We start from the raw sequence: 20496 nt of genomic DNA on the forward strand, positions 1-20496 counted from the left end.
AAACTAATGGAGGTTAAGGATATTCTATAATTGGAATGAGCCCCAAATCAGTTAAGTCCAAAGGACAACTACAACATCCTTGGGAGTCACCTTGAAAGAGCCAGCTCATCCCCACACTGCTATGGAACACTCTAATCCCAGGGTTCTCACATCTCCTTCATAACTGGGGCCTTGGATTAAAATGTTCTCCTATTACATGAGTATATACATTTGTCAATATTGCACTTTACTGTAGTGTAGTCATACCTCATTAAAATTTTAAAAATTAAAAGATGCATATTAAGAGTTTTTTTAAACTTCTGAATGATTTCATATCAGACCACTGCTCTGGATTAAATCACATTCCAAAATGAGGTAAGTCAAGAATACTGGGTCTGAATTCAGACACCTAGAACCAAAACACACCTCCCTTACTAACTCACTGCATGCCCTTGGACAAAGGGACAATTTTACCGAGCCTACTTCCTTATCTGGAAATTAGAAAAAATACTTACCTCACAGGATAATTGTGAGACCTAAATGAGATGTTTATAAAATATTTGGCATAGTTTCTAACATCAACAACTAAGCACTGTGTTACCATCATTAGCATCTTTGTTTCCATCATTTTAAACCAATCTTTATTTGGTATTTCTCTCAATCCTAAAATACATACTCCACCTAATTTAAAACTTTTGAAGAACTTCTCAGAGCCCTGGCCAGTGTGGCTCAGTTAGTTGGGCATCGTCCTGTGCCAAAAGGTTGCCAGTTCAATTCCTAGTCAGGACACATGCCCAGGTTTCAGGCTCAATCTCAGGTAGGGGACGTACAGGAGGCAGTCAATGGATGTTTCACTCTCACATCAGTGTTTCTCACTCCCTCTTCCTTCCTCTCTCTCTAAAACACACACACACACACACACACACACACACACACACACACACACACACAACTATTCAAAAATAAAATAAAGAACTTCTTAGACATATACATGCCTAGCCTCACCCTAATGACTGATGTATTAAGTCTGGGATGAGGACAGTTTTGGGAACCACACTCCTCTAGGGAACATGTGTGGCAGAACATGACTATAACCAGAGCCCACAAGAATTTCTAAGATAAACTGAATAGCTCCTTCTAGTTTCAAATGACAAGTAGTATTCTACCTTTAGACTAGTGTAATAACGTCAGAACAAGGTTTGCTAACCTGAAAAGAAAAGTGGCATCCCCTCATACCCAACTCTCCCAATAATAAATACAGATGTAGTCTTTATTGTATTTCCTCAAAAGTTAAGACCAAAATAAGGTTGCTTCTTTTTTAAAAAAATGTTTTTATTAATTTTAGAAAGAGATTGAGAGACAGAAGACATTGATGTGAGAAACATCGACCAGCTGCCTCCCACATGCGCCCCAACCAGGCATTAAACCCACATCCCGAATGTGGGAATCAAACTGGTGACCTTTTGGTGCACAGGACAACACTCAACCAACTGAGCCACACCAGCCAGGCCAAGGTTGCCTCTTGAACAACATGGGGGATATGGGGGGTGGGGGGTGGGGTGGTGCTGACCCCCATGCAGTCAAAAATCCATATAACTTGACTCCTCAAAAACTTAAGTTGTCCCACAATATCTAAGGGGGAGTGGTTCCAAGATCTCCCCCTCCAGTTACCAAAATGTGAGAATGCTCAAGTCCCCTGTATAAAATGGCACAGATCAATGCATACACAAGTCAGCCCTCTGCATCTGCAGATGGAAAACAGTACAAGTATTTATTGAAAAAAAATCCTCATGTAAGTGGACCATGCAGTTCAAGCCCGTGTTGTTCCAGAATCAACTGTATATTCTTGGAGGGTTCAGCAGTCTGACACGCTGCCTCTCCCTCTAACAGATGCATCCTGGCATAGTACAGAGAGAGCAAATGGGAGGAAGAACAATACTTTATTTCTTCAGCAGGTCTCTACCTGACGGCACCAAACGGTAGACAACAACAAAAATAAATCCTACAACATGAATATTTGTCTTAGTTCCTAAAAAGAAGTTTCAAAACCACCTTATATAATGCTACCCCACCCCCAATACTGTCTACTAAACCATTGTTTTTCAGAGTGGACTTTGAGTGACCTGTTTCTGAATGATAGATAGGAGCTTCTTAGAACCCTCTCCAGATTTGGATTCAAAAAAAAGGAATCTGCATTTTTAATTCCCCTGGTCATTTTTTATGCTCAAAATTTGGAAGTACACTGTAACTAGAAACTTTCACCTCAAGTAAGAAAACCTTGAACACAAAAGATCATGATTATGCTTGCTCTTATAGTAATGAAGAAATAGCTACTAGAACATAAACAATCTGTAGATCATGGAGGTCAAGAAAAGATGCTATGAAGCTAAAATACCTGAGTTTAGAGTTCTGTTCACTAGCCATTTGACACCAGATAATTGGGACCCCGTTTTCTCATCTGTAAAATGGAATACTACTACCTACCTCAGAGTTGTAAGGGCTACTGAGTTATTAAAACTCTCAGAAGAGCCGAAACCGGTTTGGCTCAGTGGATAGAGCGTCGGCCTGTGGACTGAAAGGTCCCAGGTTCGATTCTGGTCAAGGGCATGTACCTTGGTTGCGGGCACATCCCCTATGAGGGGTGTGCAGGAGGCAGTTGGTCGATGTTTCTCTCTCATTGATGTTTCTACCTCTCTATCCTTCTCCCTTCCTCTCTGTAAAAATATCAATAAAATATATTTTAAAAAAACTCTCAGAAGTGTCTGAAAATTTTTTTAATTAAAAAATAAAGTTTTTAGAGTGCCTGACCCATGCAACACTCAAAAAATACTTATTTAGAATCCTTGTGGCCAATGGCCACAAACAGCTAGCTATATGGCTATGATTCTTATTTGCTGGATCTCTGGAATTTGCATCCATATCCAATGATACACAAAACCATTAAGGATCGAATGTTTTACACTGCTTAAAAATCAGGTGTTCCTCAAAACACAAACCAGAGGCGCACGGTAAATTGACTCTAAAAATTGTATAGGTTGAGAGCAGATGTTTTCCAAATCTCTTTAAGAGGACAGGAAAAGACAAAATAACTGAAAACTCCCCCAAACTCTTCATAGCAAAATAGGGCTACATTTACTCATCCAAATCACATTAAGTTGAAAGTAAATCAACTGGGTGGTTGGACCAAGGTACAAGACCATCCAATAAAAACCTCACTCATCCTGCCACTTTCATTGTCATAATCTGCATTTGAAACAAGCTGATTTCCTGAAATAGAAATTTGGCTACAACAGTAAGAAAAAAGTCTAACCATATGTAAAATGCTACTATCTTGTAATGCTCACATTAGCGTATCAGGACAGTGGATACTTTCAACTGCATCAGTGGTGCTAGACAGTCGGCCTGAACTGAAGATGTATCATGGGGAGAAAATATTTGGGCTGGATCTGAACACAGGGAAAAGAAACGAATAATAAAATGGAGAAAACGATTCTCTGGGAAGAGCGTGTGCAACTCCCAAAGGCGAGCTTCGGGAAGATTAGAATCCCTCAAAACAAAAAAAGCCTTAATGCCCAGAATGCTCCAGTCCTGCGCTGTGAATATCGGCAAATAGATGTAAAGAATGGAGAGGAGATAACTGGGTGAAAGATGACCCGAATTCTCACGGGGGGGTAAGGGGGAAAAAAACAGCCAAACCTTATTACACAGAACACGGAATCCAGTTCTAGCCTTGCAGCAACTCAAGGGTCAATTAAGCATTTTCCATTAAGCGCGAAATTTCCAGACAAAAAAGACTTAACGTCTTGGCGAGCAGCTCTTTGAAAATCCACAGCAGACAGACATTGGGGATCCAAAGGATTTGGGGGGAGGGGAGGCAGTGGAAATGAGTCAAAAGAAGCCTCCTCCGAGATAAAATCGTATGGCCCTCGGTCAAAGAATGCCCAAGGAACTAAGAGGGAGGAAGGGTCTGGGAAAGAGCCCTCCACTCCGACCAGCAAGTACCGCGCCCGAGGGCCGAACCCCGAAGCCCCGGCGTCGGCGAGGCCCCCAGGCCTCCAACCCGCCATCTGCCCACGCAACCACCTGGGACCACCGTGCGGGGGCACTGTCCCCGCGCGACCGCGCGGGAAAAACGGCGGCCGTGCCGGAAGGGGGCAGGGCGAGCCGCGAGGGCGCCCCGCCGGGCACTTACGCGGCCGCTTCTTCCTCAAGCTTTCCAGGCGCTGGCGGGAAACCGAGGGAGCGCCGCTGTAGGAGCCGTGTCGGTCCCGCCTTGCTCCCTCCGCCGAGGCCCCGGCCGCGGGGGCCGACGTGCTGTTCGCCCGGCGCCGCAGCGGCTCCTGCCCCCGCCCATCTGGCTCCTCGGGCGCCGGTTCCCGGGTCGACGAGGCGGAGGTAGCGGCGGCCCTGCCGTGGCGCTCCATGGGCGCACGCAGCCGGCCCGCTCCCATCCGCAGCAGCCACTGCTGCCGCCCAAACCAGCCGCCCAGCGCCGGACCCCTCGTTGCCTCCTCGGCGAGTCCAGCCGGAGCAGAGGCGCACCCTGGGCCGGCCGCCTCTTCCGTTGCGACAACGCGCAGCAAGCCAATCCCAGCAGGCTGGGGGAAGCCCGAAGGCCTCGCGTCCAATCGGCTCCCTGACGCGAGGCGGATTGACTGCAAGTTCGTCCAATGAAAGACTCTCAGGACGGGGGCGGCGCAGGGGAACGGCGGAGGGGGTCCGGGATCGGCGGAGGAGGAGGAAAAGGCGGTGTGGCTGACAGGGGAGTGATGGCGGCGCCGCCCTATGGACGCGTGGGTGGAGTGGCCCCCACCCGGGGCGGAGAGGTGGGCGCCCCGGGAACCCAGAATTCTCCCGGGATGCCGCCGCGCGCTCCCAAGCCAGGCAGTGCCCCGCGGCGTCTGTTGGCAGACGGAAGGCCTGGAGCTGCGGCTGACTGTACAGCCTTTGTCCCTCGCCTGGTTCCTCCGCTGCCCTGTAGGACTCCAGCCCCTCGACGCTATTTTTCACTACCACCCTCATCCCCCAGCACCGCCACCGGCGTGTTTGGGCTAAACCCCCTTCATTCATTCCGCCTGCGACGGAGAAATGTTCCCGGTACCAGAAGGAAGGATAGGACTGGGGTTGGTCTCTATGACAACGGGAAGAAAGAGGTGGGTTATAAATCCTTCGCCATTCTCCTGTAGTGGAGAGAATGTGGGAACCGGGAAGTATGGTTGTCCTTTTTAAGGAGAGTCTGGTCTTCTCTTTTGGGGGCGAGAACATGGTCACCTCCAGTCCTGAGATCCCGACCTCTCACATCTACCAAAGGCCCTTCCAAGCACTCCTTCTCGCAGAGGTTACACAAATGATCCTGCCTCCCTCTCCCCCACATTCAAGGCATTCCCTCACTCCGTCCAGTTTAACAGGACTGGGGGGTCATCTTGCTTGCTAATTATTTCATAAGTACCTCCCCTGGGAGATTTTAATGGCCCTTGGTTGATAGCCTTTATTTTCCCGTAGTGACTGCTAGTAGCAGACTGAACCAGAAAGATGAGCTTTTCTCTTGCGGGTTGAGTAGAATTACCATATTCACTGCAAACTTGCTCCCCTCACTGTAGGAATAACTGGAACCCCAGTTTCCTAACTCTAGAAATTCCAGTTCCTCAGGAAGCCCAGGTTTTTGGGTTCAATCCTCAGTGTGGAGCATGCAAGAGGCACCCAATCAATGATTCCCATCATTGATGTTTCTCTCTCTCTCCCCTCTCCCTTCCTCTATGAAATCAATAAAAAATAAACATTTAAAAAAATAAAGTTTTTTCTCAATGCAAATAAATTGAGCAAAAGAAGCCAGACACAACGGAATGTATCCTATATGATTCCATTTATATGAAGGCCAACATTCGTAAATTATATTGCAATGATTCTCATCATCAATGTTTCTATCCCTCTCTGAAATCAATAAAAAATATATTTAAAAAATAAAAATAGCCCTAGCTGGTTTGACTCCGTGGATGGAGCGTCAGCCTGTGGACTGAAGGGTCCCGGGTTCGATTCCGGCCAGGGGTACATGCCTGAGTTGCGGGCTGGGTCCCCAGTCTGGGGCGTGCAGGAGGCGGCTGATTGATGTTTCTCTCTCATCGATGTTTCTAACTCTCTCTCCTGCTCCCTTTCTCTCTGTAAAAAAATCAATAAAATATATATATTTTTTAAAAAAAGATGTTCACTTGATTTATACAGTTTTCTTGTATGTGTATTATCTTACCTTATAATAGACAAATATGCAAATTGACCGCACCTTCGCTACGCCCAAGCCACGCCCACAAACCACGCCCACCAGGAAACCGTTGCAGGGATGTTGGGGTGTGGTGGAGCCCAAGGCCGGGAAAGCCGCCTGAGGAGCCTGCGCCGATCGCAGGAAACCACTGGGGGTCGGCTCCTGTGATCCTTAGCAGGGATGTTGGGTGCGGCCAAGCCCAAGGCCACCGCCCGGGTCCAAGCCCCGACCCTGAAAGAAGGCAGAAGGCGGTGGCCACAGCCAAGGCCTGGGTCCCTGGTGCCGGCAGAAAACTGGTGCAGGCAGCCAGGTGAATGAAGGTCTATTGCACGAATCTTCGTGCAAACGGGCTACTAGTGCTTAAATAAAACTTTTTTACAAGAGAAATTGAAGATTTGCCTTGGAGCAAAGTAAACCCATGACTAAGGTGTGTGTTTTTTCAAAGCCTCTAAATGAAAGTAGCAATTAAGAGGTTGCCTTTTCTGTGGGTATTATAGTAGTTTATTTCTTTAATATGTTTTCATTGATTTTTAGAGAGAGGAGGGAGGATGAGAGAGAGATAGAAGCATCAATGAGAAACATTGATCAGCTGCCTCTTCACATACTGGATCAAGCCCGAAACCCGGGCATGTGCCCTGACCAGGAATCCTCTTGGTCCATGGGTCAACGTTCAACCACTGAGCACACCAGCTAAGCATAATAGTTTATTTTTTAAGGAGAGCATTATTATTAAGTTCTTTATCACTTCTCTCAATTATTTACCCTTGGGGAGAAGCTAATTTTCTGGTGTACAACCAAAATAAAAAGCACTGGGGTCATGGTAAGCATTGTGCTTCAAAGGAACTAACCAAATTCTCCTTTCATTGGGTTCCATTGGTGCCAGGAAAATGAAGGGTGTAGCTCAAGCCCCTTTCAAACACAAGGCCTTTTTTTCCTAAGTGTATTGGTGGGAATTTGGGAAAACCTTGCCTACTGTGTCTCCCAAAGGGCAAAGAAATGAAGAATATGAAGTTCTCAGGCCTCTATAAACATTCTTCCAATACCTGGCCCCTGGCCCAGAGTTCACTTCTGAAGAAGGATAGAGATGTTGGGGTGTGTGTGTGTGTGTGTGTGTGTGTGTGTGTAACTAGCATGTGGCTTTCTGATGGCCTCACCAGAGCTCACAGGCAATATAAAAGTACTATTGCCTGCTTTCCCAAAAAAGGTTCAACTTGTCTCGAAGAACAAAGAAAATTCAAGATGAAATAACAATGAGTTTAGACCTCAGAGTTCCCTAGGTATGGAAAATGCTATTCCTTCCCAAGTATTGAAAGGACTGAAATTTTATCTTAGTTTTCAAGAACAAAGCCTGACTAAATATCCCTGACTTGAATACTATTACTAGGTAACCACTAATAGTTTTGCACTTTAATAATTGTTAGAAAAGCAACGTGTGCTCAAATAAGCTTGGGAAATATGAGATAAAGTTTAGAGCAATTTTTTTTTAGTATATTTTTATTGATTTCAAAGAGGAAAGGAGAAAGAAACATCAATGATGAGAATCATTGATTGGCTGCCTTCTGCACGCCCCCTACTGGGGATCGAGCCAGCAATTGGCATGTGCCCTTGATGGGTATCAAACCCCCGGACCCTTCTGGCTGCAGGCCAACGCTCTATCCACTAAGCCTGTGGTCGGCAAACTGCGGCTCGCGAGCCACATGTGGCTCTTTGGTCTCTTGAGTGTGGCTCTTCCAAAAAATACCACGGCCTGGGCGAGTCTATTTTGAAGAAGTGGCGTTAGAAGAAGTTTAAGTTTAAAAAATTTGGCTCTCAAAAGAAATTTCAATCGTTGTACTGTTGATATTTGGCTCTATTGACTAATAAGTTTGCCGACCACTGCACTAAGCCAAACCAGCTAGAGCTAGAGCAATTTCTTAAAGCTTTTAATATGCTGAAGGCCATGTTGAATCTCCAAGAGGAAACAGGTATGTAGCTATCTTCCAAATGTAATTGACCATGGAACCCTTTTTTCACAATATTTGTTCCTCAGACACTGTGCAAAATTCATCTCTGGGTATAAAAATCACTTGCATCTCTGTTATATTAACAGCAATGAAGATATAATTCTTTCAATTTTGAAAGCTTGATAGCTAATATTTCACTCCCAAATAAACATTTTGTAAAAGCATCTGCTTTCTGAAAACAGGTTTGTCCTCTTTTCCTTTAAACAGTTCCTCTTTCCTTAGTTCTCTTAATAGTATTACCGTTGCTAATGACCTGGGTAACTTGATTCTTCCCTCTCATTTGCCCATCTCTCCTCTAGACTGCAATTCCATGAGGCAAGGACCCTGTATCACTGGTTTGTCACTGTGCCCAGAAGGCCTCCCACAGTGCTCTTAATGAATGTATTTATTTACTTATTTTAATCCTCACCCAAGGATATTTTTCCATTGATTTCTTAGAGTGGAAGAGAGAGGGAAAGACAGGAAGAAATATTGATGTGCGAGAAATACATTGATTGGTTACCTCCAGCACATTCCTTGACCAGGATCCAGGCTGGAGAGGATCCTGCAACCGAGGTACATGCCCCTTTTGGTCCACAGGCCAATGCTCTTTCCACTGAGCCAAACCAGCTAGGGCAGTGGTTGGCAAACCGTGGTTTGCCGCTCTGTTGACTAATGAGTTTGCCGACCACTGAGCTAAGGCTTTAATGAATACTTTTGATTGAGTGCCTGAATCAAAGAAAAGTCAAATTGTCCCTGTCTGAAATATCTTAAATTTGAAATTAAAAAGTTCAAATGGCCCTGGCTTGGTAGTTCAGTTGGTTAAAGTATCATCCTGATATGCCAAAGTTGTGGGTTCCATCCCACATATGTCAAGGCACATATAAGAATCAACCAATGAATGCATAAATAAGTGGAACAACAAATCGATGTTTCTCTCCCCTTCCTTTCTCTCTCTAAAATCAATAATTTTTTTTAAATAGCTAAATAAGTGAGACCTTAACTATAAACTCTGAACAAATCTAATAATTTGTAAAAAATACATGGGTCCTGGCCGATGTGGCTCGGTTGGAGCATCGTCCCATGCGCTGGAAGATCACCGGTTTAATTCCTGGTCAGGGCACATACCTAGGTTGCAGTTCTATCCAGGTTGGGTTACTAGTTAATACGTTGGCAACTGATAATGTATTTCTCACATTGATTGCCAGGGTTCTTGTTCCAGCATTACAAAGGGTTCAGCAATCTGGAGAAAGGAGCTGCACGTAGATTAAGAAGGAGTCCAAAGATGGAAGATAGTTTGGAAAGGCATTGGGGGTCAGAGGAGCTTCAGCTAAAGGAGCTAAAGACTTACCCTTGGCTCAGGACCCTGTGCTATTTATTAACACAAATTTGTCCTAAAGCAAGATGGAGACATACACTTCAAAGGATAAGGTTTCAAAGGGTAGGGTTTACAGAAGCATTATTAGGTTGGGGAGTAGGCTACAGCTGTTCAGGTGTTTGGCCAACAGGAGGCAATAACATGCAGATTTATGATGCCCTGAGCTGTCTGGCAGCAAACGATTATCCTTTTCAGGTTTGGGGGAGATGCTTTTTAGCCGTTCCCAGATGATTCAGCCCTGCTGACATGCTGGAATTGGCTTCCAGCAATTGATGTTTTTCTCTGCCTTCCTCCCTCTCTAAAATCAATAAAAATAAAAATCTCTCCAAAACACCTACCAATACTGAAGGATAAGGTATGCACAGTGGCCTAACTCTCCCGAACACTGCAAAAGTTAGAGCAGCTAAGGTTCTGGAAAGCTAACAAATCAACCTGACAAACCTAAAGAGCCACTGAGTTCCTGTTATGTGCACAGCTATCATAAGGCAGGGGGGCTGACGCTGCGCGTGCCAAAGGAGGCAGCTGCCTGTGTGGTACAAAGTAAGGAAACTTCCTCACCATAGGAGGAGGAATGTATTACATGGCTGATAAATTTGGAGAAGGAACTGGGCATGTTTTTGCTGGGCCCTAACTCCCGCCCTGTGGTCGTCAGGGAGGGGCTTGTGGAGTGTGTGTTGTCTGGTCTGCTAGCTGTTACCTGATAAGAGGCCCCCCTGTGGGAATTGGGGGAGGCCTGAAGTATCCGGAACCACTAAGAAGAATCTCAAATTCAAGGCTTGAGCATTCAGCCATCTGCCTAAAACCATATTCAGGAGCTTAAAAAGATGGTATTTTGATTAATATCTGATTACTGTCTCTGTGTCTCAGAAAAATAAAAGGGTGCTTTTGGCCCATAAACCAGCACTCTCTATTCTTCTTACTGTTTCTGGGGCTTACCTCAAGGAGAAAAGCACATGGGTAATAAACACCTTGAAAGAAGAAGCTGTTTTATTTTTTGTATACTTTTCCTCAGCCTGATAGATACTAGTATGTGGCGGCACACAGTGGGCCATCATCTGTGAAATTAGAACTAACTCCAGATAAGGTAATTGGAGCAGGGTGTAATGTGGCACCAGGTTTCTCTAAATTAGCTGTCACTTGATGGCAATCAACTCCTGCCTAGGAGCCAGCTGGTAAGCAGTAGGTTAGTGATGGTGGAAGAATTCCTCAAAACAAGCAGACTTCTGGGAAAGCTTGCATGCCAGGTTGCATATGGTAATTACTTGGGGAGCTTTGGGGAGCGGGGGGCGGGGGGGGGGGGTAAGATAGCCAGGCTGCATGCAACCCAGACAAATGAAGTTGGCATTTCTGCAGGTGGGACCAAGCATCAGTAGTGTTTAATAATCCCCAGATGATTCCAATGTGCAGTTAAGGTTGAGATCCAATGTTCCAGGCTGGCCTTTCTTTAGCATAATTAGTAGTTTGTAAGGAATACAGAATTTCAAGCCCCACCCTTTCTGCATTTTTAGCCAGAGCTAAAAATGACCCATATATGTCTTAAAGTTTGGGAAGTACTAGTATAGAATACAGCTTTGCAGTCAGCTGAATCTTGGTTCTAATCGTGGCTACACCAGCTCAGTGACAGTGGGCAAGCTAAACTTCAGTTGAATAAACTATGACAGATTCACACAACGGAACACTATACAGCCATCAAAAGGAATTTTAATATCTTTAGATACTATGGAGTGATTCCCACAGTATTTTAACTGATAAAAATATAGAAATATATTGTATTGATAGAAAAAATTTTAAATGGGCTTTGGGGGAAAATTAAAGAATATATAAAGAACAATTAGCCCTGGCCAGTTTGGCTCAGTGGAAAGAGTGTCAGCCTGTGGACTGAAGGGTCCTGGGTTCGATTCCGGTCAAGGGCACGCGCCAGGGTTGCAGGCTCAGTCCCCAGTATGGGCGTGCGGAAGGCAGCCAATCAATGATTCTCTCTCATCGTTGATGTTTCTATCTTTCCTTCTCCCTTCCTCTCTGAAATAAACAAAAATATATATTTTTTAAAAAGAGCAATTAGCATTGTTTCTGTACATAGTAAGTGCTTAACAAATATCTGTTATTGTTATTTCTCTGTTGGTGCAGTTACTAGCTGGTAGTTCAGAGAAGTGATGTCTGTGGTTTTAGTGAGGTACTTAGGGAAGTCTCATGCCATTAGGACACAAAAGAAAAATGTGGGCTTCTTAACCTTTTATTATGGAAAAGTTCAAAAACATACAAAAGTCAAATATCATGAACCCTCACATTCTGATCACCCTACTTCAACAATATTGAGTTCATAGTCTTTTTTTATGTATATTTTTATTGATTTCTGAGAGGAAGGGAGAGGGAGAGAGATAGAAACATCAATGATGATAGAGAAGCATTGATTGACTGTCTCCTGCATTGCACACCCTCTACTGGGGATCAAGCCCTCAAGCCAGGCATGTGCCCTTGACCAGAATCAAACCTAGGACCCTTTAGTCCGCAGGCTGATGTGCTATCCACTGAGTCAAACCAGCCAGGGCCATGGTCTTTCTTGTTTCCTCTTTACCCTCCCCACTTCCACGCCTCACTGGATTATTTTGAAGTGAATTCCAGACATAATAATTTCATCAGGAATACTTTAATATGTGCCTATAAAAGATAAAGACTCTTTGTAATACTCCCACAGAACCATTATAACACCTAAAATTTAATAATTTCCTAATATCTTTAAATACTAGTTAGTGTTTAAATTTCCCTGATTGTCAATCTTTTGTTACTGTTGTTTTGTTCAAGCTAGTATCCAAACAAGGTCAACATATTACATTTGATTGCTTCGTTTCTCAAATCTTTTTTAACTTATAGGTTTCCCCTCTATTTATTTCCCTTGCAATATATTTACGTGAGAAACCATGTTGTTTGTCCTGAAGAATTTCCCACATTCAAGGTTTTGATGACTTCATCCTTATAGTTTAACCTGTTCTTCTGTTCCCTGTATTTAGAACTAGGGGCTATATTCATATTTGCTTCCTTTAAAAGAATTGTTTATATGTGATGCTACTTATTACTATTTATCTCATCAGGAGAACAGAGAAATCCTATTTAACAACATTAACAATGTATTTGCATTATTATCTTTATATATATATATATATATATATATATATATATATTATTGATTTTTTACAGAGAGGAAGGGAGAGGGATAGAGAGCTAGAAACATCGATGAGAGAGAGACATCGACCAGCTGCCTCCTGCACACCCCCAACCGTGGGATGTGCCCACAACCAATGTACATGCCCTTGACCGGAATCGAACCTGGGACCTTCCAGTCCGCAGACCAACGCTCTATCCACTGAGCCAAACCGGTTTCGGCTATTATCTTTTTTTTGAGATTGGTTAGTTGGCCCAGGGATCATCAGACTGGTTCAGCCACTATAAAGTTCTCCATCAGCTTTTTACCTACTGGTTTTAGCAGCTATTTGTGGTATTGCTTAATGATGATACAGCCATTATTTCATTAGGGGCTGCAAAATTGTGACAATCTAATCCTATTGTCTCTTTTGCACTTAATAACTGTAATTCTCTTATAACGAAGAGCCTTCCTTTATCAACTCCTTGGTACCCTGAAGTACAACTTGTCTAGAAAGGCAAGATTGATTCTTTTCATTGACCAGTTTTCAGAATGAGTTGGTTTCCTAGCATCCTCTAGACTAGAGGCAACTAATGAATTCTTTTTTTTTTAGTATTATTATGAACTCATGCATTTTGTGATGAATTTCAATCCACTGGAATCACTCTTCTCTTTGATATTCAAATTGTCCCACATTTGGCCAGTAGAAGCCATCCAGATTGACTCCTCAGTCACTTAAACAAGACTCTACTAGTTTTAAATAGCTTCCTTTTTTCTGTGGTATGACAAGAGTTTCCAACCTCAACTCTTTAAGCTTCCTGCCTAGATGAGTCAGCCATTTCTCCAAGCAGTAACTGTTCCTTTCAGTGAGAAATGGTATTTATAGGCCACTAGGAGTGCTCATTGCTATTGTGTTGTTCATTGTTTCCAGGTTCTTTTGGTGGATAGAACTAGAAAATACATCTTAAAAGAGAAAACTATATTATGACTTTATATTAATGTTTAAGGTTACAGAGTTTGGGGTGGTTGGTTGTTTGGTTTGGTTTGGTTAATCCATACCTTAGGATATTTTTTTTCAATGATTTTTGTAGAGAGTGGGAGGGAGGGGAGAGAGAGAAGGAGAAACATCAATGTGAGAGATACACATCAATTGGTTGCCTACTCATGCACTGGGGCAAGGGATCAAACCTGCAACCCAGATATATACCCCTGACTGGGAATCACACCTGGGAGACCCTTTGGCCCCAGGGTGACGCTCTAACCATTAAGCAAACTGGCCAGAGCATGTTACATTGTTTTTTTGTGGTTTTTTAAATATATTTTATTGATTTTTTACAGAGAGGAAGGGAGAGGGATAGAGAGTTAGAAACATCGATGAGAGAGAAACATCGATCAGCTGCCTCCTGCACACCTCCTACTGGGGATGTGCCCACAACCAAGGTACATGCCTTTGACCAGAATCGAACTTGGGACCTTTCAGTCCACAGGCTGACACTCTATCCATTGAGCCAAACGGGTAAGGTCTGTTACATTGTTTTTACTTAATTTTTTTGATGTTATATTTGTCTTTTATCTTACCTGAAAATCTAAGATTTTTTTTCTTTAATGTTTTATTTCAGAATGAGAGAGAGAGAGAGAGAGAGAGAGAGAGAGAGAGAGATATCAATTTGTTGTTCCATTTATTTATGCATTCAGTGGTTGATTCTTGGGTTCTTGTATGTGCCCTGACTGGGGATTGAACCTGCAACCTTGATGTATCAAAACTGTCCCTAACCAACTAAGCTACCTGGCCAGGATGAAAATCTAACTTCTTAAGACTGTTCACTACTTTTTTGCTTTATCATTAAATATATAGATATTAGTTTCAGAATAAAACGCCAATTTTATTACCAACAATGTGATTACTAAATACTGTTTAAGATTTCTTTGTAGTTCTTTTTGCACGAGGGATGAAAAATCAAATTGCTGTGCTTTAAAGTCATTTGAAGTAATTCCCCTTGTGTAGCTCAGCCATCAACTCAATATGAAATTGAACCCTTATTTTTTCCATTTAGATTCAATTTTTAAGGAAATATGTTTACTTAATTTTGCTATATAGTTATACTAGAGCCCCGGTGCATGAAATTCGTACAGGGTGGGGGGGGTGTACCCTCAGCCAGGCCTGCACCCTCTCCAATCTGGGACCCCTCAGGGGATGTCCGCAGGGATCAGGCCCAAACCAGCAGTCAGACATCCCTCTCACAATCCAGGACTGCTGGCTCCTAACCGCTTGCCTGCCTGCCTACCTGATCACCCCTAACTGCCTCTGCCTGCCTGATCACCCCCAACTGCTTGCTCCCCTACCAGCCTGATAGCCCCTAACCGCCTCTGCCTCGGCCCCCGCCACCATGGCTTTGTCTGGAAGGAAGTCAGATGTCCGGTCGACCCGGTCTAATTAGCACATTACCCTTTTATTAGTATAGATAAAATAGTAACATGGTTCCAGTCAATAAAACAAGGTATATCCAGAGAAGTCTAGCTTCTACCCTTGAACTCTTCACTCTGTTTCCTGCAAAAGAGTATCACTAGACTCGCAATTCTAAGGATATCGTGATAGCAAATAGAAAAAAAGAGTAATTCTTTTAGCAATTACCAGTTTCTCTCTTTCCAAATTCCTTTGGCTAGGCCTCCAGCAAGAAGCTGATTTCCAGCTGTTTGTTATAATGAAAGGGGTTTTCTTTCTTCCTATGTTACATACAAAAGAATTGATTAAATAGAAGACAGCACTGATTACTGGGAAATCAGCAATTCAGATGGCAAGGCAATGGCACCAGGTGGGGGAGGAGGCACATGAGGAGGAGGAAACACTGTGGTGTCCATCTGTGCCAAGGACACTCAAGGGCTTTGGAAGAGGGAGGATTTGACATCACCTGGTCCAGCCTCACAGTTCATGGATTCAAGAAGGTAAAGGAGCCGAAACCGGTTTGGCTCAGTGGATAGAGCGTCGGCCTGTGGACTGAAAGGTCCCAGGTTCGATTCCGGTCAAGGGCATGTACCTTGGGTGCCCGGCAGGGGTTGTGCAAAAGGCAGCTGATTGATGTTTCTAACTCTCTATCCCTCTCTCTTCCTCTCTGTAAAATATCAATAAAAAATATTAAAAAAAAAAAAAAAGAAGAAGGTAAAGGACACCAGGAGTTGGACCCAGAACCAGAACCCAGGGCTTCCTCCCCTTCTTCACCTTTCCTATTCCCTCCCGTTTTCCTCTCCCCACTCCTACCCTTTTTGCCACCCCTGCCTTATCTGTACCTCTTTCAGTATGTATATTTTACTTTAATGAAAAGGTGTGACCCTAGCTGGTTTTTCTCAGTGGTTAGAGCGCCAGCCCTCCAACCCCAGGGTCGCGGGTTCTATTCCAGTCGAAGGGCACCTACCTGGGTGCAGTTTTGATCCCCGGCCCCATGTGAGAAACAACCAACTGAAACTAATTGATGTGTCTCTCACATCATTGTTTCTCCCTCCCTCTCTCTCCCTCTCTCTCTCCCCTCCCTCCCTCCTACTCTCTCTAAAAAATAAATGGAAATAATATCCTCCAGTGAGGATTAAAAAAAAAAAAGGTGTGGGTTTGGGGAGGGGGTTTATTTTTTGTGTTTGTTGCTGTCGTTTTTTACAGAAACTGCATTAAGTAGAAGGAAGGTACTGTCCATATAAGAAATGTTCAAACCTGTAGAAAATTTTTATGAGTTTATTTGAGCCAAACTGATGACAAAATATCAAGGAATTGAGAAAATATTCCGGGAAATGGCAGTTCTACCACTTATTTTATACATCAGAATCAAAGGAGAAGCTGAGAAGCAGTTCAGGGGGCTACATGAAATCCACTGTTGACAGATTAGGGAGGTGGGAGAAAGCAAAGCCTCCCTACATTGGTGAGTATAGGATAGTTAACATGATTAACACACTAACAATAAAAGTGAAGGGTTCTGTGGTCTCCTGTTCTGGTGCAGTGATTGTGCCCTGAGGGGTCTGGGAAAAGCAAATTACCCTGACATCCCAGAGGTACCTATAATAATAAAAGCGTAATATGCTAATTAGACCAGGTGTCCTTCTGGATGAAGCTGGGGCTGCGAGGGAAGCCCAGGTCCCGGGTGCCAGAAGCCAGTGCCAGCAACTAGGGGGAGGAAGGTGTACTTTTGCACGAATTTCATGCATCGGGCCTCTAGTGTTTTCATAAATAAAGAAGACAACAGACAGGCCCAGTTAAGGTAAAGACTGACCTCTGTAAAGGAAGATACTGGCCTAGGACATGACTACACGCCATAACTTGATTTTAGTTAGAAAGTTTTCATTTCAGACCATCCTGTGTGGTTACTTTCTGTCTCTGAGTTTGTAAGGCTGCCACACAGGCCTCCCCTGAGCTTCTCCAGTTTAGTATGAGGCCACTTTTTTGTCCACAGTATTCAATAGGTTTTTAGAATACAGGCAAAGAGATGGGGATTTACACTGCAGGGTTTGGGGTAAGCCATGGCAATCTAGGAAGGCTGATAAATGAAAGGGGTCTAATCAAAGAAGGCTTCCAATAGGAGCTGGGCTTTCAGCCAAGCCTTAAAGGAAAAAAGAACCTTGGCAGGTGTGGTAGCTAAGCAATGACTTGGAGCTGACTTGGAGCAGAACACTCTAGCCATTGGCCTCATGGCACCACTAAAGAGACCTAGAGCTGGAGGCAGTGTGTATGTGCCCAGCCCCTCCTATTCCAGCAGTAGAGGCCCTTCTCAGAGCTCATGCTCTTCCCTCAGAGAGACTGAATACACAGATGTGTTACAGGCACTTAGACATGAGCAGAGCAAGGACGATGGGCCAGGTACAGGAACTCACCAGGGCAGAAAGCAAGGGGCAAAACTAGGAAAGCAAGAACCTCGCCCCCAGGTTAACCTATCCTCCCCTAGCATTTCACTGGTCATGTGGTTTGGATCCCCTGATCTTTTCCTCCCTAAAGATAACATCGAGTTCCACGTTGTATTTCAACTCCAGGCCCAGAAAAGCAACAAAACCAGACAAGTGACACAGTGGCTGCCTCAGGACCAGCTGCATTGACTAATGACCCCTGCTGGTGCCGACCAATCAGTGGAGACTACAGCCCTGAAAAAGCACACTGGAAAACTGAGGGGTCTGGGAAAAGCAAATTACCCTCACATCCCAGAGGTACTCCAAATTTCCTGTTCGTAGTGGCACTCCTCTTGATTCTCCAAGCGGCACCTTTCCAGATTCTCAAGCTTTGACCTCAAGTCGACAAACACCTGAGCCCAGATACTGTCTTGAAATTCTGCAAGTTGCATCTCCAAATCACCAATTTGCATCCATTGGAAACCATTGAATTCCAAACTACTGTAGACTACTACATCAGGATACTTAATTATTTTCATGGTCTGTTCTAGACTTCTAAATTGACTAAATCTATCACTAAACTGGTCAAGTAACGAGTCTAAAACATGCTGGTACTTCATATGCAAGAGTTCCATTTCATTTTGTACAGCTGCACTGGCCTTCTCAAAATACTTTGTTACTCGAGGAAAATACTTATAAGTTTTAGTTTCTACATCTCGCTTGAAAATGTTAACTTTACTTTCAAAAGCTTTTATGTATCCAAACATAACGTCAATACTTTTGCCAAAACCTTGTAACTTTAAGTTCAGTTCATTAATATGAACAGAGAGATCTGTAAAAAACATCAGGGTGTTGACCCACTTATCATCATTAAGCTGAGGAAAGTTTCCCAGATCCTTATCGTCAAGAAATACCTTAATTTCTTCAAAGCACTCCACAAAGCGCTCAAGAACTTTGCCTCGGCTCAGCCATCTTACATTATTGTACATCAGCAGTCAACTGTAGGTGGAATCAACCTCCAGTAAAAGTGCCGAAAATTCTCGCTTGTGAAGGGGGCGAGCAGCTATTAAATTAACTATTTTTGTAACAACTGACATTAAGTCGTTTAAGTCGGTGAATCCTGCCTTGGCACATAAAGCCTCCTGATGGATAATACAATGAAAAGGCACAATCGGATGTCCAATAGCTTCTGTAAACAATTTGACAAATCTGACCTTTCCCTCCACCATATTTGGTGCCCCATCTGTCGTCACTGACACAACTTTAGAGATATCAATGCTTAGGTCACGAAATGTTTGTATAACAACCTTACATATTTCGCTTCCTGATTTACTTGTTGACACTGATACTAACTTTATCAACTCTTCTCTCATTGTGAGACCATCAGAATATCGACCAATAATGGCTAACTGAGCATGTGATGTGACATCAGTAAGAGATCGAAAAATATTTACTCTTCCTTATGTCTCTCTTTAATTGATGTTGTACGTTTGTGTTCAGTCTCATTATTCGGTCTTTTATGATATTTCTACTGAGTGGTAACTCAGATATTCTCTTAATAATTGCATCTTTATTCTGCATATCGTGAAATAGAACTGGTGCACATCTTAGGAGAGTTTCCTTAATAAATTCTCCCTCACTGAGCGCTTTTCCATGCTGAGCTATAGAGTGAGCAATGCTCAAACTTGCAGATGTTAAATTTGTAGAGCCTTTCATAAATTTAAGGATGGAATTAGATTGGCTCTTATAAAGGTGTAGCTGCCTGGAAATGTATTCCTTCCTTTCATCCTCACTTTTTTCCAAGAGCTGGGAATGATTAGTTTCAAAATGTCTACTTATATTCCACATTCTGCTTACTACCGTTTCAGTACATAGAACGCAAAATGATCTGCCATTTGTTTCTCTAAAGCCATACATCTCGGTCCATGTCTCTTGAAAGGGTCGGCCACTGCTACTACCACTTCCTTTACTTAACCTTAGCTTTTTATTTTTTGGGTTCTCCATCAGGGGGGCAGTGACAGAAGATAGAATTATAGATAGCTTGTTAGGCCTGCAGGCAATTAGGGGTTAACTAGCCTAACCACAAAATGGTGCATGTAACTGTCTTTTAGGAAAGGGCAGGGTTAATAAGCAGAAATATGGGTTAATAAGGATGCACAACAGTAATAGTGGTGAAATGGAGTCTGCACTATGGAGCAAGATGGTGTTCCTTATGTGAATTAAATGGCTGCCGCTATTTCTAATGACGGGAAACGGCACCCATAGCACGCCACAAACCCTCGCCTCTCCCAGCCTCCCCATCACTTATCTCAGTAATGATGGATTAGAAATCCATGACACCCCAGAACAGTAGATAATGGTTGCTGTGGTTAACTGTTATTTGGTTACTGGTAATGGCAGGGCCCCCAGAGATGCGTCCCGTGCTGCGTTCCGCTGCTCCCTGCTCTGCTGGTGGAAATGAGGGCAAAGATCCCGGCTTAACCGGAAGTTCCAGAACTAGACGCTCTGTGCCGGACTTCTGTTGTTTTGGCCTACAGACCTCCAGCATAGAGTTCTAATAGGGGAGGATGAAACATTTGCGACTAGAGTCTTGGAGTTAGAGTCTAGGAGCAGCAAATGTTTCATCCTTGGCATGCGGCTGCCTCAGCGGCCGCGTGTCATCAAAAATGGCTACGTGTGTCAGTGCTAACACGCGTGTCATAGGTTCGCCATCACTGGTCTAGACACACATGATGATTATAGTTAGACTAGAGGCCTGGTGCATGAAATTCGTGCACGGGGAGGGGGGCCGGCCCTCAGCCCAGCCTGCACCCTATCCAATCGGGACTCCTCAAGGGATGTCCAACTAAACTGGCAGTCGGACATCCCTCTCACAATCTGGGACTGCTGGCTCCTAACTGCT

The 20496-nt window shown here is 43.8% G+C and overlaps 1 protein-coding gene across 1 annotated transcript in view; it reads right to left on the minus strand.

Annotated features, from left to right (window-relative positions):
- The window catches only part of PANK2 (pantothenate kinase 2), a 38873-nt gene extending 33872 nt beyond the window's left edge, over positions 1 to 5001 (minus strand). Inside the window, 2 exon segments of the mRNA XM_008141051.3 lie at positions 4172 to 4497; positions 4499 to 5001. Coding sequence (XP_008139273.2) covers positions 4172 to 4497; positions 4499 to 5001 — 829 coding nt within the window.
- Positions 5002 to 20496: the final 15495 nt, after the last annotated feature.

The sequence above is a fragment of the Eptesicus fuscus genome, chromosome 12 (assembly GCF_027574615.1).
Source record: "Eptesicus fuscus isolate TK198812 chromosome 12, DD_ASM_mEF_20220401, whole genome shotgun sequence".
Lineage (NCBI taxonomy): Eukaryota > Metazoa > Chordata > Mammalia > Chiroptera > Vespertilionidae > Eptesicus > Eptesicus fuscus.